The 23,484-nt window shown below is 42.3% G+C and overlaps 1 protein-coding gene across 3 annotated transcripts in view; it reads right to left on the bottom strand.

Annotated features, from left to right (window-relative positions):
* Sv2b (synaptic vesicle glycoprotein 2B) overlaps positions 1–23,484 on the bottom strand; it is a 60,804-nt gene that overhangs the window by 3,479 nt on the left and 33,841 nt on the right. For 2 of the 3 annotated variants that reach the window (XM_077799836.1, XM_077799838.1), the window contains 5 exons: positions 19,696–19,806; positions 18,853–18,941; positions 15,983–16,147; positions 5,753–5,886; positions 3,845–4,045 (listed from right to left, as the gene is read on the bottom strand). In XM_077799836.1, coding sequence (XP_077655962.1) covers positions 3,845–4,045; positions 5,753–5,886; positions 15,983–16,147; positions 18,853–18,941; positions 19,696–19,806 — 700 coding nt within the window. The remainder of the gene's footprint in view (positions 1–3,844; positions 4,046–5,752; positions 5,887–15,982; positions 16,148–18,852; positions 18,942–19,695; positions 19,807–23,484) is intronic. The other variant, XM_077799837.1, reaches the window with a different exon arrangement.

The raw sequence follows: 23,484 nt of genomic DNA, 5'->3' as shown, positions 1-23,484 counted from the left end.
ACCAAGTGCTGGGGAGTGAGGATGTATCAGGAAGATGCTGGTCAAAGGATACGAATTCAGTTAGAAGAATAAACTTCAGAGATGTATTGTACAGTACAGTGATGATATTGATGCTAACATATCATGTTCCTCAGAATCACTGAAAATAAATTTCAAATGTTTCTCCACAAAAAAATAATAAGTATGGGTGGTGAGGAGGTCAACGCACTTGACTTAAGCATGCCACATTGTGTATGTATAGCAGAGAATCACTTTGTAGCCCATAGAGATATACAATTTAAATGTGTCAATTAAAATCATTTTAATTTTTTTAATTTAAAAAATGTTTTTTAAATAAATTAAAATTTAAAATAAACTTCAGCAAAAAAAAAAAAAAAAGATTCTCATGCATCTTACATTCCTGTGGGAACGGGCTACCAAAAGGGAACCTCAGAAAAGGCTGACCTGCTTTCTTCTCCCTCCCATCTCCTCTCCACCCCAAGATCCCTCTGCTTTCTCTGTTCCAGGGTGACTGATGGACATCATTGTCACCTGGGAGGAGAGACAGGTTGGAGCATTGTTCCTCAACTCCATTCTGTTTTAGAAACCCCCCACTTTTGTTGTTTTGGTTTGTTTGTTTGGTTGGTTTTTGGTTGGTGGTCAGTGGCCTCACCTCTCAGGACCACAGCTCCTGCCAGGTGGCTCTTCCTCCAGGGTTCCAGCCCCCTACGTTCTATGATGGTGATTTCTCCCCTTGTCCCTGCTGCCACCGGGTTGCCTACCTGCCTCATTTGTTCTGAAAACCCCGTCCACATTTCTCAAGCCACCCATCAATACAGTCTCTTCCTTGAAACCAGTGGGGATGGATCTCTTCAGCCAGGACTCGAGCTGATGGAGCTAATGATGAGAGATCTCCTCAAAAGAAGACCGGGCCAGATTCGGTGGGTCCACCCTGGGAGCTCGGGAAGCCCAGGTGGGGGCAGGGCGAGGCAGGACAGGTTGCAGCCCAGGAGCAGAGCTGGAGAGGAGGCAGGAAAGCAGATCCCAGACAGCCAGCGGGAAAGCAGGCTTCATTTCCCAGCAGCCATCGGGCTGAAGAGAAAGACAGGCTTTGGCTGCCAAGAACCCAGAGGCCTGGCCCCAGACCCAGGGCTGCAAGGCTAGTACCAGGGCTTGCTGATGAGCTGGGAGATGCTAACTGTCCGCCTGGATGCTGCAGACCCTGGGAAGGTAGGGCTGAAAGTAGGTGTCCGTGGTCTCTTTCCCAATTGCTAGGAGAGAACTAGAAGGGGAAGAGACGGGCACCCACGGACCACAAGTGCCATGAGAACCGTGCCCTCTACCCACAGCAGCCCTCAAAGAAACCATGTTAGTTGTTCCTGCTGTAGGTCCCTATAGCCCACGGTCCTCCCACTTTCTAATTTATTCCCCTGTATTTAAGAGGTTTGAGATCCAATTCTAGCTTCACCACTTCGAAACCTATGTGACCCTGAATGAGTCACTTAACCTCTCTGTGCTGTCTCATTTCCCCATCTGTAAAATGTACATTAAAGTAGTGCCTGCCTCCAAGGGTTATGACAAGGGTTTGATGTGTTAATAATGATAAAATACTTGGAACACAGCCTGACCTATAACAAGCGTTTCATAGTGTTAGTTAAATGAAATTTCTAGCTTATGTCTGTCTCTCCCAATCTATCATTTGCTCTTTAAGCACGGAGATATTGACTCTCTCAATTACCACTCCAGTCTCATTGCTTCCCACACAGCCTGGCAGAGAATAAGTACCGCATAAATAAATGTTTATTGAATGAATGAGTGGGCAACAGCCTCATTAGGAAAACTTCTCTCCTCTGCTGTTCACAAGAAGCAACTTCCAACCTGCCAAGAGCCCCGGAGAGTTAGCAGGACAGAGCTGCTCTGCGTATTCTATGGGGGGCTTGGTCTGAGGGGCATGGGAAATGCTGTTTCAGAGCAGCTCACCATGTCCCATCGTGACACTGTGGAATGGATATTTACTGAGCACCCAGAATTCACTGCGCACTGACCCCTGGGAGTCCGGCTTCTCCCTAAAGACTCAGGGTACAGAGACCTCTAGAGGAGGCACTGCCCGAGCTCCAAATGAGCTTGCAATCCAGCTCAGAAACAAAATTCTCATAGGAGTCGAATATGGAGGAATTCTAAATGGTAGTTCTAGATCTCTAACTTGGGAGCCCAAGTATGACCTGGGATGATCAGAAGGGGCTTCGATGGCATGGAGAAGGTATCGGCTGTCCTGCTGCCCAGCTTGTCCCCTGAGCCCAGCCTTCCTCCTGCATCCATGGAGAGCAGGACCCGCCCTGCAGTCCCTGCCTTCCCCAGACCTTCCCCAGCTACTTCAAGACCTGGCCAACAGGGTCAGACTCTGGACTCAAGTCCAGCCATCAAGTGGCAGAAGTGTCACCTGCCTGCTCTCATGATCTCATTGGAGCAAATAGAGAGATGATTTTGGCAATTATGAAAATGAAGCTCGGGATGGTAAAAGAATGTCTCCGGACTCATAAAGCTAATTTTGAAAGAGATAGCCACCAGGCGCTGACACGATGCCACCCTGTGGTACCCTCTGCTGAGAGCGAGGTGCCTCTGGAGAATGCAGGAAAGGGGCCTCCCTCATGGACACGTGACTAAGTGTCAACGCGCGGCAGGTGCTTGCCAGGCATGGGGGTTTCAGAAATGAGGAAGTCCCTGTCCCTTCCCTCAGGGGTATCAGAACTGACCAGGGCACAGCCTGTAGCAGGGTCAGCTCAGGGTCCCACATCTGTGAGACGACTCTGCAGCCTGCCCATAAGACTAAAAGCTTGAAGTCACAGGCACTTCTTAGGCTCACCATTCGGAATATTCATGCTGCTATTTGTCATAATAATATTCCACACGAGTCTAACACCAGGAAAAGATTTTCTTCTCATGAACACCTGACAAGTTTTCTCCGATATAATGACTAGGTGATTTATTTTGTTTCCCTTTGAGTTTTGGTACTAGGAATCTAGGTATTAATTTTCCTGACCAACTGTATCCCGAGGGCAGATCCTTAATGGCATTTTTATTAATGGGTCTCCTGCCTCCCCAGCCCTGGGATGTAAGATGTATTCTAATGTACATTTTCCACGGTCCTCGATGTGTACTTTGTGTTTCTGGCTCACCATGCATGCCATTATATTGCTGTAACACACAGCTGCAAATCCTGGTGGAACTGAGGGGTGTGTGTAGATAGCTACCATTTGTGGGAGCCTCCCATGTGTGCCAAACGTAGCACATGCTTGGGATATGTTATGTTCAACCCTCATCATCCCAACAGCTATCTACAGGTACCTCATCTTATAAATAAGAAACTGAAAGCCAGAGAAGTAAAAGACTGTTCTCACATCTAACAGTCATGGGGTGCTCAGATTTCAACATGAGTCTATCTAACGCCAAAGCCCCATCATTATAGTTAAACAACAAGAGTAATCTGATTTATGTTAAATCATCAAACTATCATTTAAGAGCATTTTGCATGTTTGTTTAAAATCCCTTTATGACACAGGAAGGGCAGATATATTTCATATTCATATTGAATGCTAATAGAATGAGTGAGGGCCACAGAATCTCTCAGCCTGAAAATGAAAGGGAGTCCTTCTCCTGTGCTAGAGCTCTCAGACTCCCTCCCCAGGCCCCTGGGCTTCTGCAGATGCACCTCCTCGGTTCAACTGCACCAGATTCAGTCTTACCTGCTTGGTTTCCTGTGCAAGCTTTCTTTAATTTAAAGAAATACCCCATGGCCCTAGGGTGCTTGAAAGCCACTGACTGGCCCAGCCCAGCGGAGTCCAGATGGGACACCCTAACAACTCACCGATCATCTTGAGCCTTCCAATTCTATCCATGAGCAGGGCAGAAATGATGTTCCCAGGCAAGACAGAGAGGCTGCCAAGGAAGCTGACGAGGTAAATCAGGAAGTCGTTGTCTTCTTCGAAGTCCATGTGGCAGCCCTCCTTCTGCTCCAGGAAGGTAGAGTTGATAAACCGGCAGTTGATGAACTTATGCTTGTAGAGGTCTGGAAAGAGAGAGAAACCTTTGGCTCATGAGAGTGTAGAGGAGCTGGAGAGAGGGGAAGAGAGGCAGAGAGGAGGCTCTGCCCCTTCCGTGAGCAGGCTGTGACCTCAGAGTAAAGGTGATGTGTACCAGGTGTGGATGAAGAGAGGCTTTACACTGAATTGACTTTCAGAAATTCAATGACCTGTTCTAATCACCACGAGGAGAAAGAAAACCAACGTTAATGGGAGGAACATTTTAAAATGCATCATCTCCCCAGCTGGATAACAGTCCAGTTTATACCAACTGGGTGACTCTGAGGGTCACAGAGGCTGGCCCATTCCTCTGAGGCTACCCAACTTAGGCAAGCAGAACACAAGAGAGTTGAGTATGGAACTCTCCACTCCAGAGCTCCTGCTGTAGTCTGTGCAGAGACTTCATGTTCTTCAAAATAAAAACCGTTTCCTTTGGAAACAATTCATATATCTTCTGACACCTTCAAAGACAAGCTGTCCTAACAGAAAGAGGGTTAGATTGGCTCCCTGGACACCTGGATTTAAGGAGCCAGCCATGCCACTAAATCCCTGGAACCTCCCTGAACCTGTACCTATAAAAATGGATTATTTCCAGTGCTTCTCCCAGCTCTGACATTTTCTGACTACAAGTGTTTGCAAGAACCCCTGTGTTAAGAGTATTCGAATGAAGAAGCATCATTAAAACATGAAAGAATAAAAGAGCATGCACAGTTTAATGATAAATAGTAAATTTCTGGAACTCATTGTTTTAAATTCAGACTAACAGGAAATTCAGAAAGTCAGTCTCATAAGAATATTAAGAAACTGAGGGATATTGGGAGACCAGATATTGAATGGTTTGAGACTGGTATCACGGAGGGGAAAGATGTTCTTATATAAACTACACTTTGATGCTGGTGCTGGGGAGAAGGCATCCATCTGGACAAGATGCAAGTAGTTTAGTGGAAAGATCACAGACTTTAGGGCCAAATAATTGAAGAATGCATCCAAAATCCCCCATCTAACTGTGGCCTTGAGCAAGTTGCTGAAGTCCGAGTTTCCCTAACTATAAAGTGGGGATAACAATAGTATATTTCTCAACTGAGATAAGGTAAGTAAGGTCTCTGGTAACACACAGTTAGTTTCCTTATGTTCCAACTCTATTCGATATTTTATAAATCTCTAGCAAGAATGATGAGGAGTAGTGGATGAGTGGAATTTCATGATTTTTTTAAATCATGGAAACTTAAAATGGTGTGCTCCTAAAACAGTATTAGCATTTGTTTTACGCACAAAATTTGAACAAAGGCAATTTTCTCTTTTCATTTTTTAATCATGGCAAAGTCTTTAAGAATGTATTCTGTGCAAAAATGCAGTCCCCTGGAGTGCTGGTTTTTATTGGTGTCACACTTTGTTCCTACCAAAGGGCCTTAGCGTGTACCATCAGCCTCATCAAGATGTGAACACTTGGCCAGAACTTTGGTTTCTAATTTTTTGTGTGATAAAAACAGACATAGATAAACTAAATGTTTGGTGAAGGCTGTGTGTCTAATTTGTGCCGTTCCTGGGGCTAGAGCCCATCTCTCCTCCCTAAGGCTTGGCACTAATATCTACAAACACTTCCCTCCTCCTAAAGCTTACAACTGAGCGTGCTGGTTCTTAGCCTACACTGATCCACCCCTGCTGCCTTCCTCCCACTCCACCCACCTTCTCACCTGTGTTATAAAAGACAGTTGATTCAATGGTGCAGTTTTTGAAATAGGTGTCAGTAGATGTAACATCTTCAAAATAACATTCATCAAAGAATGTGTCCTCGAAGAGTACGTGCTTAAAGTACATCTTTGTGAACCTGTGGGAGAGATGTTAGCCTCTGAGTGATTCATCCAGGAAAAGAAAAGAGACTTGAGACCAAAATGGAAAACACAGAAAGACAAAATAAGAACTGCATGACAAAAGGTGCTGGAACACTACTTTCAACCCAGATTTTTTCTGCATTTCTTAGCTGTTTAGTTAATTAGTGAGGAAGGCCTTCAGAACTACAGAAGTCAGGGTCCAGTCCAGGTCTGTATGGGGTACACAAATCGGGTATTCCCAAATGAGAGTCCATGGACCTTCCCCCATCAGAATAACAGAGTGTGAAACAGTGTCAATGAAAATATGGGTAACGGTTCACTTTCTCCAAGGCTTTAAAAACATGCAGATCCCTTGGCTGGTCCTATAAGGTCTGGAAGTAATACAATGGCGAAGGCCTGAAAATCTTTATTTTTAAAATTGCCCCAACAAAGATGTAAGGAAATAGGCATTTTCATTTACCCTGGTGGTAGAATTTAATCAAGGCAGCCTCTTTGGTGAGCAATTTTGCAAAAATTTAAAATTCCCATTCTCTTTCACCTAGGAATACCATCTCTAGGAATTTGTCTTACATATATTTATTCATACAGTTGAAGAGACACATTCACTGGTCTTCACTGTGACATTGGTAATATTAGTAATGGATTATCGCACACATACAAACAAACATACATACTAGATAGAGGATAGACAAACACCATATAATGGAATACCATGTATGATATAGCCAATGAGGCTGATCTTAAAGATACATTGCTAAGTGAAAAACATCAAGATGCAATATAAAGTTCACAGAAGGTGCCCATTCATGTAAGAAAAAAGATGGTCTGTGTGGTTCCAATATATACTCTCCAAATATATGTAGGGAGTTACACAGGAAACAAGTGCTGGGATCTGAGGAGATGCAAAAGGGGATAGAAATGAGATAAACTTCACTTTTACTTTATATCATATTACTTTCTCACTTTAAAAAACTCAGCTAATAAGGGGGTAAGTCACCAAGATGATCATGAGGTCCAGCCACCTTTCGGATCCACTTGCATTATTCCAATTTCTGCATTATCTTACAAAGAACAATATCACATTTAAGAATCTACCTCACATTCATTGACACTTTCTGTTGCTTGGTCAAATTTTGCAGGCTGCAAGCTTTGCTTTTAGCTATATCTCCATTTGTGAGTGATCACAATCTGTTCATTCATTCATTGTCTAGTCACTCATTTATATTTCCCATCTTCAGCAAAAACTTGCTGAGCATGGGGCTGGGAGCTTTTAATATAGAGTGGAAGCCACCGTCCCTGCCCTTTGGTCTAATTGGTGAAAAGAACAGGCATCAGACAACAAGGATACAGTGGGAATCACAGGGACAGAGCGGGCAGAGAGACCTGAGGGTCACTGTTCTTCAGGCTCCAAGATAATTCACTCCCAAACACATATGAAGGCCAGTGTCTATCTTGCCACATAGTGTTCTACTCAGAGATCTCACCTAGAGTCACCTAAAATTATCTTCTGCAAAACGGCCTCCCACCCAATAAGAAGAGCAAGTACTTGTCAAAGGGAGATGCCCAGACCCTCACATCACAATGAAGAAGAAGGTTATTATTAAAGATATGGCTTCCTAGGTTCCAACCTGACCTTGTAAATGATAATGATCATCGGAGGCAACAGACCATTATAGTACTTACACAAAGATTTGAAAATCATTGGTCTGGAAAACCAAATTATTTTGAATATTTTTTCCTTTAGGCCAAATTTGCTACAGGGTTTGAAAAACAGGGGCTTCCAAACATTGTCATGTACGCTTTCATTTCCATAAGAAAAACTAATTGGTAAGCCTTTTATTTCAGGAAGATGCCTGTGACTTCAAATTTGCATGGCATATGTATTTACTCAGGACAGCTATTCCTGGAGACTGTCTCTGGCCTTTGCCTTTCTTAATATATCCTAATGTTCAATATAATAGTAGGCTGGTGATGTGGCCTTCAGTGATAATTTAATAGTCTTCCAAGGGTGGGTGAGAAAGCAGAGCCATAAATCATAAATGAGTCTGACGCAGGCAGATCTTAAAATGTATCTCCAAGTGGGTTATTAAAAGCCGAAAGGATGAAAGAGATGAACAGAGAAAGGGCCAGCACATGCTTTATGAGTCTTTATATGAATCATCTCTCCTGATATCTTACGTAGTGAACTGGCCCAAGATGCTTAATTCAGGAAAGTTCAGAAGCTGAAGGAAAAATTAGCCAAAGGATAAGTATCTTGTGGGACTTTTCTTTTAAGGACTCAGAGTCATTGAGGGTCCAGGGCCTATGACAGAATGAGGATTACAAGAACTTAATTCAGTTACCCGCATTGGAGGTCCAATGCTTAGTCCAACAAAGGATCTGAATTTGGCCAAAGTCCCAATTATCTAGTCACTATATTTCAGGTTTGATGGTGTCACTCTCCAGAAACTCAGTCTAATTTAAAAGACGATGAAAAAAACCTAACAATGAAAAAGGTAGTGTGATAAATGTCAAGTTAGAAGTATGCAATCTCATCACCTCAAAGGGGGCACTTGTGATCCAGTGGGGTAAGGCATAAGGCAACTTGCCTGAAGGACAAGAAAAATTCTAGAAACAAAGACAAGGAAGGTGATTCTAGGCAGAGAGAACAGCAGGTACAGAAGTAGAGGCAGGTTATATAAACCTGTTAATGGTTTAAATCTTTCATATCCTCTCTCCAAAAGTTCAAAAGTTCCTGTGTTCGGCAATGTTCTGGATCATGAGAGTTGGAACCTCATCAGTGAATTAATCCATTTGATGTTGTAATAATTGGAATGAGCTACTGGGTGTTAACCATGGCCAGATGGCACATGGCTATAGAGGGCAGGTCACTAGCGGCATGATCTTGGACTATATCTGTCCCTGGCTTCTTGCTCTCTCTCACTCTTTCTGTTTCCCAGCTGCTCTGAGCTGATAGCTTTCCTCCACCACACCCTTCCTCCATGGCGTTCTGCCTCACCTCGGCCCCAGACAAATGAACGCATCTGACCATGGACTGAGACCTCTGAAACCATGAGCCTTACAAAATAAACATTTCCTCCTCTAAGTTGTTCTTGCTGGGTATTTGTATCACAGCTATGAAAAGCTGACTAACACAGTGCCCTTGAGTTGGCTTCTTTTTTAAGTAGAGAATTCACTTTCACATACATTACATCAATTTTCAGGGAGAAAATAACGAATGTGTTTCCTGGAAGTCCACGTCCATTCATATTCTACAAGCCCTGCAGGCACAGTGAAATGAAACGGAGTCCTTCAGGAAAGAGGTAGAGCCCCAGTCTCTCCCTTGTTAACTCCTAAAGCAAAATAAAAGGATCATTCACTTCAGAAAATACATGCTTGAATCTAATTTCCTTAGAGATCGGAGGAAGCAATCTTGCCTGATACTTTGTATAACTGGTTGTATTCCACACACATTAGGCATCAGGCATTTTCCCCAGGTCTAGTAACATTCTCCAAAAACTCAAGAGACCAACTTTTAGGACTTGACCACTAAAAGATCTTGGGCAAGTCAGCTCTCCTCCCTAGGACTTCACTTAAGAATCCATAAAACCGGGGCATGGAGATGGCTTTTTCCAGCTTTATTTTCTAATTCTCTAAATAAGGAGCACCCTAACTTCCTCAGGAACCCTGGGGAAGAAGCATATGAATGGACTTAGGAGATGGCTGTCTTTCCCAATACTGAAATATTATTTCATGGAAACCCAGAAAATGTCTATGATAGGAAATCCTAGTGACAGTGCCCATCAAATACTCAAAGGAGATACATTCTTGTGTTTTGATGGATCTACCAGTGAATCCTACTTCCTCTCTCTTTCTCTTACACATAAGGCTATTAAGTACAGAAATCATGATACCTCGTGCTTTCTCTTTACAAAGATCTTAACACATTTACTGCTTTTGAAAATAATGACCAAAGCAGAATTTCAAGAACAGAACACAATGCAAAAAGGAAAACAATGAGATAAAAACAATGACTAAAATAGTAGAACAAATTCACATATATAGATATATACATCCTAAGTCAAACACTAAATATTGCCAAATTCTAGAAACAATTCCAAATCCCTTCAGCTGATGAATGGAAAATCAACATTCAGGGTGCATACGTATCATGAAATACTGCTCCACAATAAAAACAAATAAACCGCTATTCATGCAGCAACATGGGTAAACTCCAAATGTGTTATGCAAAGTAAAAGAAGCAAGTTCCAAAGGCTTCATAGGGTATGACTACATTTCTATGGCATACAGAAGGTCACTGGCTGCCAAGGGCTGGGGGTTAAAGAAGGAACAAGTATAAAATGGCACAAGAAAATTTGAGGAGTAATGGCCTTATTCTGTACATTGCTTGTGGTGGTGGTTACACAACCATATGCATTTGTCAAAACTCATAGAACTGTACAAAAAAGTAGGAATTTAATTGTCTGTAAATTAAATCTCAATTAAAAAAAAAAACTCCCAACAAATTTCAGGTAATCATAACAAAATCCAAACCATGTTCACCTACCAACTAGATCTCAACATCCCCACACACTGCAAAAGCCTAGCAGAGGAGGAGGGGCACTCCCTTCTTCATCTTGATTGTCTGGTACATGCTCTCTGCATGCAACCAAAAATTATAAACACATAAAGCAGCAAGAATAAAACAGCATGATGGCAAGGCACAGTCATTGAAAAAAAATAAGCCACATGACACAAATACTTGAACTATCAGGCAGGGAATTTAATATAATTATTACTGATATCGTTAATTCTTAAAGGAAAAGATAAATAACATGCATGATTGTTGGGGATTTACAACAGAGTCATGCAAATTCTAAGAAGAGATAAAATTAAAATGCTGGAAAAATTTTACATGCAATAACTGAGACTAAGAATGCATTTGATGAACTAATCAGTAGATTCATCATAATTAAGAAAGGAATTACTGAAATTTTAATCCCAGAAAAATTACAAAAACTGAAACACAAAGAGGAAAAATAAAGGCAGAACAGAGGAGAGCATCTAAGAGCTATGGGAAAATATCAAACAGACCAGCATAGGTGCATTTGAAATTCAAGAGAGAAAAGAGGGAATTTGGCAGAAGAAATATTTGAATAGACCACTGCAAAGAGTTTTCCTAAAGTAATGAAACAAGGCCAACAGTAAGTCAAGAGAAAACCTCAAGCAGAGTAAATACCAGAAGAAGAAGGAAGAAGAGAAAGGGAAGGATCAAGCCTACGAGGTGCAAACAATTAAATATCAAATATAAAAGGGGAATCTTGAAAGGGGCAAGAGAAAAAAATCAAAGATAAGAATATAGTAAACTGGGCCCAGTGATGCACACCTATAATCCCGGCTACTTAGGATACTGAGGCAAGAACATGGCAAATCTAAGGTCAGCTTCAGCAACTTAGTGAGACTCTATCTCAAAATAAAATTTACCAAGAGAGAAAGAGAGAAAGGCAGGGGGAGGAAGGGAGAAGGAAGGGAGGGAGGGAAGGAAGAGAAAGAGAGAGAGCATGAGCAAACACACTGGGGTTACGGCTCAGCTGTAGAGTGCTTGCCTCACATGTATGAGGTCCTGGGTTCAATCCCCAGCAGCACAAAAAAAAAAAAAAAAAAAAGAAGAAGAACTTATCAGACTTCTTGTGAGAATATCCAAAATATCCTTCTACTCAGTAATTCCACTTCTAAGTATATAGACTAGAAAACATCTTTCATAAGAACACTTTTTGCAGTACATTTGTATAGAAAAAAAAGTTGTCAGTTATTTCAATGTCCCTCAAAAGAACAGACAAATTCACTATGGAATATGCATGTAATGCAATTAAAATTTAATGAAATGAGTTATGCAATTATGCTAACAGAGAAACTTCAAAACCCTGATTTTATGCAAAAAACAAGTTGAAGAATTTATATAATAGTAATATAGGAATGTGTAATCTAATAGTATAGTGTTTATCTAAAATTTGAAAAATATGACAACTTTCACAATCATAGAAACATTTGAGAAAAGTACAAAAGCATGCGTGAATGTAAAGCACCAATTCATGACAACAGTGACCAGACAGGGAGAGGAATAGTATCGAGGGTGTTCACACAGTGGGCTGGGAATGTTGCTCAGAAGTAGAACACGTGCCTTGAATGTGGAAGCCCTGGGTCCCATCCCCAGCACCAAGAGCAAACAAAAAAAGAAAGGAAGGAAGAAAGAAATGAAAATTCACACAGTGAGTTTAATCTATTTTAAAATCTGAAGTAAACATATCATAGTTTTTATAAAGCTAAGGTGCTCTGAATAGAGTTGTTTGTATCATTCTCTAGTCTTTGCAAATTTGAAATATTTCACAATAAAAAAAAAGAGAAGGCATCAAACAATAGTTATTTGCAGATGGTGGGATTATATAACAATAATGAGGAAAACTGTTAGAATGAATAAAAGCTCTGATACAAAATAAACATCTAAAAATCAATAGAATTAAATAAACTAATAAGAATAAATAAATAACAATTTAAAATCTGTTATTATTGGCAATAACATATGCAAATGGTTGATGGGGGAGAGCCATCCCATTTTCAATGACCAAAATATAAAATATCCAGGAAGACTCCCAACAAGAACATGTAGGAACTTTATTAAGCTACAAATTTTACTGAGAAATTGTACTAACTCTGAAATACGATGGACATTCCATACCAGTATTAGTCCTTCCCATGTGGAATCCAAAGCTGAGACAGTTCTGAGCTTTCCCAAGATGGCTCACCTAGTTGCTGACCAGTCAAGGAGGAACTCAGCTCTGGCTGCTTTCTCAGACCTAGAAGTCAGCAGGTGTGTTTGCTCATTTCCCACCAGCAGCATTTTCAAAGACTTTTTACTAAAATTTGGTGATTTTAGTAGTTGAAAAAAAATCTTATTTATGCCCTACTGAAAAGAGACTATCAGTGCGGCGAACATTTCCGTGTGAAGTGTGACATGACCTCCTCTTTTCTTCTTGTGCATGGCTTGCCTTCTCTCTCTCCTCTCCCTACTTCATTTTAGAGCTAAATCTTATAAACGTCCCTTTCATTCTGAGCTCCTCACCTTCGATGCTTCATGGGTAGATCATCAGTGTAGAGGGTTGGACATTCCCATTTAAGACTCCAATCCTGAACCTGAAGAACTCAAAGCAAGTTCCCTTGCAGCTCTGAGGAGACCTGGGATCAGGACCCTACTTCCTGGATCATGACCTATTGCTGAGGAATGCCCTTCCCCCATCCCCACCCTGACTGAAGTCAGCCCTGTCAATCAGAGGTCCCCTCCAGGGAGGAGAGGGCAAGTGAGTCCTTTAATTAGTTAACGTGTATTCTGAAATGAAAACTGATCCTGTCTTCAATGGATAATAAGGGAAACCTGACATTTTGTCTCAGGGTTTGAAACATGAACTTATTCTTTTGTCTTTCTTGCACTTTTCAAAACTTCACAAATTCTGAAGCCAAGGCTGTGTGGAATTCAGAGCCACCTGGTCCTGTAAGATGCACCTGGAGGCAGCAGACAATGCTTTGGGAACAGACTGAAACTAGTCTGCATTTTTTGTTTCTTTGGGGGTTCAAAGAGATTGGTCTTGCAGCAGGAAAACTTTTAGGTTTCAAAAGGATGAAGTTTGAAGCCTGTGTATACAGAAATCATTTTCTCCCAAGTTTAATAGTAAATAAATAAATAAGTTATTTTTATCTAAATTTTAAAGCAGCAAAGTGTGGATAATGTTGAACATGGAATACTGGCACACAGGGGAGAAATGCCCCCCAATCAAGCTAAAGAACAGATTCATGCCTAATTCCTCAAGTTTGGGGTTTTCAAAGGAAAGGTGTTATCCACGTTATGACCAGCAGATGGCAACATAACTCAAGAAAAGAGGCCGACTTCTTAAAATCAGATACAGAAGTTGTAGTTAGTTCTCGCATTTTTTGAAGGAATCTATATACACATTTGAAACAGAAATGTGGAAGAACACCTGTGTTTACAGGAAGAGTGTTCATGAGTACTCTCAAACAATCCTTGACATGCCTACTCATTCCCTGACCCTTGGCAAGAACTCTGTGGTCCCCAGGAGTCCTGGAGCCTTGAGGGGAAACCAAGACTCTCATTAGCCCTTCTTTCTCATTCCCACCCAGCAGTCCGCTGAAAGTTTGGAGAAACTGATGAAAATTAAAAAGAGAGAGTGGGTTAAAATTCCTCACTTTCTACATAGCTAAGTCTTTCAACTCTATTATAAATTACAAGGATTCTGGCTTTTCAATTAAATTTTTAATGAAGAAAACATCATGCCAATCAGGGCCTCTGTGGAAATGAAGAGTCTCCCAAAGGGAATGATATTTATAGTGGACAGTATTCACATGAGATCTGGAATCCTGGGAGGGGAGACAGACATTTCTATTTATATTAGCTATGTGACCTTGAGCAAGTTACTCAACCTCACTCAGTTTCTGTTTCCCACCTGAAAAATAGCTCAGTTCTGAACTCAGAGTTTTTGTGAGAATTAAATGAGATAATTTGCATAAGGCATTTAAAGCAGGAACTGGTACAGTACAAGTACTCAATATCATTGGCTTCCACAGTTATTACTATCAGCATTATTGCAGCTCCTATCATTGTCACTTGTATCACAGTAGGGTGTGATTGAACATGGAACTTCACAAATGAGACTCCTTTAGTGAGTTCAAATCTGCAGGAGTGGTGTCATATCATGGGTGACAGCTAATCATCCATGGTGTCCCTTAGTTTTCAACATTTCCAAAGTGTTCCCAGAAAGCAGGGGTGACATTTCTTCCTTGGTATGCCAACATCAGGTGCCCTGGCTCTTATTCAAAATCTCGGAGGTGAAACATCTTGGGGGAACAGCTTCAAACATCATCTGTGTCGGAGCTGCTGTCCCTGGAGCAGATTAAGGTCACTCTGAGCAAGCAGTCTATGCGTGTGTGGCTACCTGGGCATGTGGGTGTGTGGAGCTCCAGCATTTTTTTAAAAACCACCTGAAAATCTGAACCCCATGTCCAATGATACTCCTTCCTACTGCTTCCTAAAGCAAATGCAAAATGTTTTTCTTTGAATAAGAGAAGGAGGAAGAAACAAGAAACATATAGAGACACACATACAATACCATACCCAAAGGTCACATATTTGTGGAAGTCATATTCCCCCTTTGGCTTCCCACTTTCTTATCCCAAGTAACAGCGACCTTTTTGCTAAGGTCATTAAGAGCAATGGGGGACTAGACTCCAGCAGGGATCTGCCAGACCTCCCCCACCACAGGGTCCTTTCCCACAGTCACCACAGGCAGGGACTTTACCAGGATGCCAGACACAGCTGAGAGCAGGTAGGGGGAGGTCTAATATTTGGGGCTGTTAATTGTGTGTGGTGATGGTAAAGAAGGAGCAGTTTATGTCCTTGACACTGAACCATCTGGGCCATGATATTTCTGATGCCACCGCAAAGCACGTAGCACTCAAACACTGATCATTCACAACCCGGGAGCTTGCTAAGTATAATTTGAGAAGGGAAACAGCAGCAGGTCCATACTCAGCTTAGAGAAGAGTGTGATGTGGGATAAACTTTCCTAATGTCCTGCCCTGACCCATCATGAGATTTTCAGAGAGTAGCCTCAAAGAGGCTAATACTACACCGATATGTTTTCTCCTGAAGAACACCACCTCTGGTTGACAACAGAACATACTGACCCACCCTATGAGGTTACGTTAAGTGAAAGAATTTTTAAAAGTCATGTCATAACAGGTCCAGCATGGAGAAGCTCCAGTTCTCAGTAAAGATGGCCAGATTGACTGTCCTCAGCCCAGTGCCTCATCCTCAGATGAATTAGCCATGGCCAAGAGACAGGAGTGACAGAGGTCAGCCCAATATGACACAAGCCACCAGGATTACTGTGTCTCTAGCAGCCACAAGAAGTGTGATGATGGTCGCATCCTCAGAGCTCATTCCCTGCTATACTGAACTCTTATCTTCCCAATGGCTCTTTCCCAATGACATCCCAGTGGACACTGTCACCCTGACCCGAGGAAAGCCCATCGTCCCACACTTACTTATCATTCACAAGTTTCCCGTGCTGGTGGATCTGATTTTCCATCGTGAAGTTGATTGTGGCACCATACACGTGCTCACCGAAGAATACCTTCATTTTAGACTTGTATTCTTCATCTTGAAAATACCGGATCATATCAGGAAACCAGACTGTCAGGCCATAGTAACTGCAACGAGGAAGACGGACAGTCTGAGCAGCAGTGTGATTGAATTCCTCAAAATCAGAGTCTGCATTCCTCACTAGAGGGAGATCAGACTCCTTTCAGACATAGGAATTTGGTTCACGAATAGAAAAATCTAATGATATGCCTCATCATAAGGAAAACTTAGGACCATCTCCACAAATTTGGATTTGATTTTAAAAAATCAGTCTTGATTTTAGAAACACCAAGAGAGTAGGGTTTGGTGGACATTTCCTTAATACACAGGAATAAAAATCACATTTCAGTTCAAACAGCAGAATCTTAGTGAATCATGAAACACTAAAGACATTGCCAGTAACATCAGGAACAGGACAAAACATCACCATCACTTACTTAACAGTACACTGCAGGTCTTCACCAATTCAGATGAGGGAAAAAACTTAGGAATGTCACAAATTGCAAAGCAAGAGGTAAAACTATCTCTACAGGCAGATGATATGATTTTTATGCCTGGAAAACTCAAAATAACCAACTCAAAAAATGAGCATTAAACATATGAAAAAAAGATGCTCAACTCTATAGATAGAAAGAAAAATACAAATTAAAATCACACTGTTAGTTCTCATCTACCAGATTGTCAAAACCCCAAAGTTTGCTAAATCACTCTGTAGGTTAACAGGTGCTGTCATAACTGCTGAGGAAAAAGACAAAATTGAACAATGCCTTGTGGAGCAGGACTTGACGATGCCTAAAAATATGACAGATGAACTGGACCCTTTGACCCTTTAGCTCCACTTGCAGGAATCCATTCCACTGATAAACCAGTCCCCACAAAAAGTATCTTACAAACACGGTTCCTCATTCTGACATTGTTTACACAACAAAAATCTAAAACTGTCCCACCAGTTCTGCAATGAGGACCTGGTTGAATAAATTGTGACAATTTACAGTGGGGGGCTAGGCAGAGGAACTATGTGCTATGAAGAAGAATGAAGAAAACCTTAATTTACTGGCATGGAGAGATTTCCAGAATACATCACTGAGTGTAAAAAGCAAACGCAAAATGTGTTTCTTTGAATAAGAGAAGGAAGAAGAAACAAGAAATATATAAGCATGTACATGTATATATATATATATATATATATATATATATACATACATATCGTGTGCGTATACACACACATACAATTATTTGTTTACATTTGCAAAAAGAATCACTGGGATAATAAATAGAAAAATGGAAGGTGATTACATACTGGAGGCAGAAGGGAGTGGGTGGAGGGAGAGGGAACGGATTCAAGATTCCTGTGTTGTTTCTACATTTGAATGCATTACCTATTCAATGAAATTAAATTAAACATAAATAAATATGAATAAAACATATTTTTAACACCATCAGTGAATTAATCCTTTGACTCCTAGTTGGGATTGAACAATTTGAGGGGTGCTAGTTCAGGCTTCTTCTATACCTTTAGCTGTTTGTTTGCGTCTCAAAGGTCAGGTCTCCACACACAGGTGCTGGAGGACATTAAGTCTCCCCATGTTGTTCCCACAATCAGAGGTCATGAGAGCCCCTTTGCTTTCCTGGGGTGAGGGAGTATTTGGGGATACAGGTGGTAGTGAACAAAGCAATTTCCCAGATGGAAGTTTAAAATATTGTTAATATTTCCAAGTTGATACTAGCAATTTATTGAGTAGTTATTAAGTGCCAGAAACTATTGCAAGTACTTGATACATACAGTAAAATGTTCCCACAGTGGCCCCAAGTGGGCCCCAAAACACGCATAAAGAGTAAAGTCATGTAAGCTGGAGGCCACTGGAGTGACTTGGTGTAAGCCTGCAACTTCTCAGAGGAGTCAGCTAAGCACCCCTTTGCTGCAGGGCAGTGTTGCATGGGTCCCCTGTTCAAACTTTCCTATATTCTCAGCAACATATATTTGTCTTCTCCACACTTGTTCCCTGCTACCTCTCTGTGAACAGAAACTTTTTTCCATTCAGGTGTCAACTCTTAGGAAAGGATGGAGCTTGTAGGTAAATCCTGATTTGCTCAAAACATTGGGAAATTCCATCCCCTTCATCATGATGAGTTTAGCCTGTAAGCCACCTCTGCCTACTCTAACAGGAGGGAAAATTGACTGGGAACCTTCAGAGAAAAGTTCTCTGGCATTAAAAAAGGAAGTTCTGTACTGAGCAATTTGCTAACAATTAGCAATTAGCAATCAGTTAACAATATCATATTGTTTACTTGAAATCTGCTAAAAGGAGAGATCATAAGTGTTTTCAACACACACACACACACACACATAGACGTTAGCTATATGATGGGCACACTCATTAGCTTGATTGAGGCCACTAATTTACAATGTGTGTGCTTATGAAAACATTAATTTGTACACCTTAAATAGATACAATAATTATGCATCAATTATACCTCAGTATGGATGGGAGAGGGAGTCAGGACATTTTCCCCCATCAACAGAATGCCTCCACCGGCATCCTGCAGTCACCATGAGAGCAGGCCTGAAGCTGAAACCCCTCCTGCAGTCCACTTCTTGCTGGGACTAAATATTTCCTCTAACAGAAGCCACTAGCATATGCTGCCTGTTCCCTGCAGCCAAAAGCATCCGCTCTGATACAAACTCTCCAAGTTAGAACCCGTTATCCTCCATGTGCAAAGGAAGCAACTGAGGCACAGGGGAATGGAGGAGCTCACATAAGACAGAACTTACCTCAAAGCCATGGTAAACCAGACCACAGCCAAAATCAGCGTGTTCATTCTGTAAGGTCCCATCACACAGTACAGAGCATTATCCCAGACCTAAAACCCATACCAGAGAAGGACGGTTAAAGGAAGAAACTTGGGAAAGCCCACGTACCAGATTTTCTAATAAATGGCCTGATCAATGACCTAGAACCCCAAGTAGAGAATGAGCAATCCATTATCCCCCAGAGGCAGTAGATCTGTTCACATGCCAAGGAGGGCTTCCCGTCGCTCTTCTCCTGGGAACACATGCATGTGACAGAAAGCACACCAAATCAGGATTTCAGGGCCCTGAGCAACCCAGAGCAGTGAGTCCTCCCTGCTGCTGGCAGGGGCAATAGAACATGTGATTATTGACCACACAATATGAGCAACGTCCAGTCTCTACAGACTGGCTGGTCAGCCATCTCAATGCTCAATAGCTGACCTGTTCCAGAGAAATGGTTTTGCCCTGTATGGAGAATCTTTCCCCTAAGTCACTAAAAACCCCAAGGAGCCATTTATTACATTCACTTCTCTATCCAGCAAGAGACATTGCTAGTGAGAAGGATGCTTACTCAGGCTGGTCAAGTTCTTGCCTTGAGAAAGATGAGCAAAGGAAAAGTCTGAGGTTCAGGGAATTTGCACCCTGAGGGCACTTGGCAAGTTAAAGGCAGTCCTGGGCTGGAACCCCACATCCCCCACAAGCTGCTTCTTCTCCTGCTCCCTGTTCTGGTTGATGAAAGTGTTCAGGGTTTTTATTCTTCATTCACTAAGGTTATGGGTTCCCACGGAGCCATTCTCCCACCCAACATATGTCCCCAGTTCATACCTGCTTGAAAGTGGTACTGAATCTGACCAGCCAGCGCTGGTACCAAGTTCCTGTTGAACTTTGGATCTCAATGAATTCATCCATTTGCTTGGGAGTTTTGATGTGGGAAACCTGAAAAGCAAAGCTGGTGTAGAGAATCTCTACTTCACTTTGTCTTCAGAATTTCATTTCTAAGTCTACCTGATTAACTTGATTAAGTTATGTAGGTGAGATAAATGTCACCCTCTAATTTTGTGATTTTGGGCCAAAAGTGTGTATAATGTCTCTTAGGGAACTTTCTTGGATGAATATATCTCAGTGAAACAAAATGTTCAGAATATTTTTGCTAATTTACACCTTTAGGAGATTTGTATTAGTGGGTCCACAATATACTGGTTTCCCATTTATGTCTGCTTTACCCACAGAAAAGTTGATGCCGCATTAAAATTTACAACTCTGTCCTTAATGGACATAAACATCACAGAAATCTAGAACCCAGACAGATGAGAAGGGATGTTGCTACAACAAAAATACAACAGAGAAATCACAGCCTCCCTGCAATCCCTGAGTTTGCTGGTAAAAATCAAAGAGAGGAAGGGGATAGAGTAGTATAGCTCAGCATTCCCCTCAAGGGCCCTGGAAAGTTGGTGTGCCAAAGTCACACCCTCCTTCACCATGACATGTCCTTCAGGCTAATCAGATGCTTACTGTTAAGTTCAGGGCAGGCTGAACTAAGTTTTCTGCAGGGCAGGCTGAATGAATGTTAGCTGCAGGATAACCCAGGCACTCAAACCCCCCTCTGTCTGGTCCTTTATCACCTGTTTGCCTCAAAGCTGAACACCCAACCTCAATCAAGGCTGAACACTCACCCCCACCCATCTGGTACAATGGAAAACCACATCTGACCCCTGCCCCATCTGCCTGAAGGCAAAAGAAGACACCCTTAGCAACTACTGTATGATCCAATCATTGTACACCAACAAGGCAGCTTGCAGACCCAGAGACCCCATTAGATTTGGGCTACAAAAACTCCCTTTTCCCCCTGTTCTTTCTCCCTCCTCCTCCTCCTCCTCCTCCTCCTCCTCCTCCTCCTCCTCCTCCTCCTTCTCCTCCTCCTCCTCCTCCTCTTTTGCACTGCTGCAATAAAGATCTCTTAGTCACTCTGAGTGTCGTGGTCACTTTCTTTCACTTACAGCAACCACTGAAGTTATATAACTAGTCACCACTTTAAGGAGATTCCTGACCCCACACATTTTTTAGTCAAATTATCAAGGTTCATGCTTGCAGATAATCTCCCCTAATTCATAGAACAACTAGGAAAGGGTACTAAAAAAAAAAAAAGTGTCCATCACGTCCCCCAATAAGCCTAAAGTACAAAAAAATGAGTCCTACGAGTGTCTCCAGCTCTTTCTTCAGCCCAAGGACTGAGAATTTGAGGACCCAATGGAAGAGAAATGGAGATGAGGTAGGAGGATGATCCGCAAGAAGAAGCCAGCGCCTGGTACAGACACTGGCTCACTACTGCTTGAGCACCCAGAGAGCTTGGCAGGGCTTCTCAAAAGCCTCACCACAGAGGGTCAGGTGCCCACTGGAGAATCTGATAAGGCACAGGCTCTCCCTGGAGTTGGCCTCCCTGAACACACTGAGCCTCCTGGATTCCTCCACCCTCCCAGGTGTGCAGCTGTTGCAAAGCCTCCTTTGCCCAGGGTCACACAGGAAGAGAGAACTGTCACAGCAGGCTACACAGAAGAACTCTCAGTGGCAGCTGGGCTTTAAGTTCAAGTTATCCAATACCCCATGGACATCATGAACCCCAGTGACTCCAAAGGAGGCCAGAGGGGAAGGTTCACACCAAATCAGCAAGCACCTTAGGAAACACTCTCAGAAGCATTAAAACTTGCACTCAAATGTAAATTTTTCTTTGCTTTGCTCCTTAGGAAACTAACACCCCATTCCCTAGGGATTTGGGAGCAGGTGTATTGACAACTTCAAGCACAATTACTCTAATTTGTGATTAATTAGAATACTCGTCTTTGATTCAGTCTAGATTAGCAGATGGAAGGGCTGGGGATGTGGCTCCGTGATATAGTGTCTGCCTGGAATGCGCGAGGCCCTGAGTTCAATTCCCAGCATCACGCAAAAACAGATTAGCAAATGGCTTGTGTTCCTTCCAGTCCTGCAGAACATGGGTCCTCAGCAGAATGCTTCAACTCCCGCCACCTTCCAAAGGTTTCTCCGGTGACAACTGCCAGGTGATTCAGAAGCATGTAAGGCTTGGGAAGGAGTTGATTAAAACCTGGGGCACGAGGTGAAAGTGAGGAGGGAGGCACCTAGCCTCAGCCCTAACTGGTATTCTGGCCAGCCCTCATTTCATCTTCTTGGGCTACTGAGAGCATTGAGTCATTTATTTACCGAGGGGGGCACACAGGTACCTAACAGTTAACTCCATCAGGGAGGTTGAGTACTCACTGATTGACAACCAAGCACGGGCCAGCTCTCTGAAGTCAGCCTTCTCTCCCTTCTTTCCTTCCTTCCTTTCCCTCCCTCCCCGTGGCCTGTGCACTCATCCACTTCTCAATGGTTCACAGGATCCTAATTTACAGTGATGGAATATTGAACAACAACCTTTTTAAAGTTCCATTTTCCAATTAGTCACAAACTACTAAAAGCAGGGATCTCTGAGGACCTAGGAATTTACATGCTTGTTGGGACAAAACACAATCCCGGACCCCTCATCTCTGATTTCTTCCTGAGCTTTCTTCCCTAGATCCCATTCCTGACATAAGGAACTCTGGTCCAGAAGTAAAAGGCTTAACTTTTGCCTTTGGAAATTGGAGTTTTATTGATTTGCAGGCTAAGATCTCATGCTTCAACCTTAGGCTGCTTATATTTGCTAACATAATTAAATGGGAGGCCATTAGGATTAGGCAGTGCTAATGCTCTGGGCTCCAACACAAGCAAACTGAACCTAACTCCGAATTTAAGAGAAAATTATACTTAAGCTCTGCCACTGAGAGGCACTCAACTGACTTTAGTTACATTATCTCGTATTTCCCACCAGGAAAGTCCAAATAAATAAGGCAATTGCTCAAGCTTTAATTAATCTGCTTCCAGGTTCACCTGTGATAGCTTTTCTCCTTGCTCCTCCTGTGGAGTTCCAAACCACTTCTGAGTTGGATCTACCCAAATCACATTCTGCTCAAATAAACTCTTTAAGATTTCAACATGCTGAAGTTTATCTCTTAAGACATTAGAAGAAGTTGCCAAGAGAGAATACAGGATCACTTCTCTAATAAGGAGTTTCCAGGAGGACAAGCTGAACTGGTTGGTTTAGAAGGGGTCCTTCCAGAAGTAAAAGACAGAAGGCCCCGGGAGTATACTGCTATGGAGTAGCTACCATACCAGGGACCAAGTGTAAGATGAGGGACAGGAAGAGCCACTAGTTCCCTGGGGAAAGATGAGGGAAAACATGCAAAATGAGGCAGATAGGATTTATCTATCAGAACCCCTCTTAGGAGGAGAGACCATGCATGGAATAAATGTTAGTGTACTTCTTGAGGTAAAAGAAATATCAGGGAGATGGGCTCATACTTGAAGGACCAGCAACTATAGACACGCGCTAGGAGAAGTTGCTTGAATCCACAAGGAAAAAGAGAGCAAGGGAAAGGAAAGGGGAGATTCCCCAACCCCCAAAAAATTAACGGAGGAAAGAGGAGAGAGGATGGGGTGAAGAAGACTGTGTCCTCTGTTGTAATTTCTGTTATCCTTAAATTCTCAGTAAGGCTATTAAATTCACAGATGCTAGGTGTG

The sequence above is a fragment of the Urocitellus parryii genome, chromosome 6, assembly GCF_045843805.1.
Source record: "Urocitellus parryii isolate mUroPar1 chromosome 6, mUroPar1.hap1, whole genome shotgun sequence".
Lineage (NCBI taxonomy): Eukaryota > Metazoa > Chordata > Mammalia > Rodentia > Sciuridae > Urocitellus > Urocitellus parryii.
Note: the sequence above shows the minus strand (reverse complement) of the source record. Positions and strands in the feature narration are given on the sequence as shown.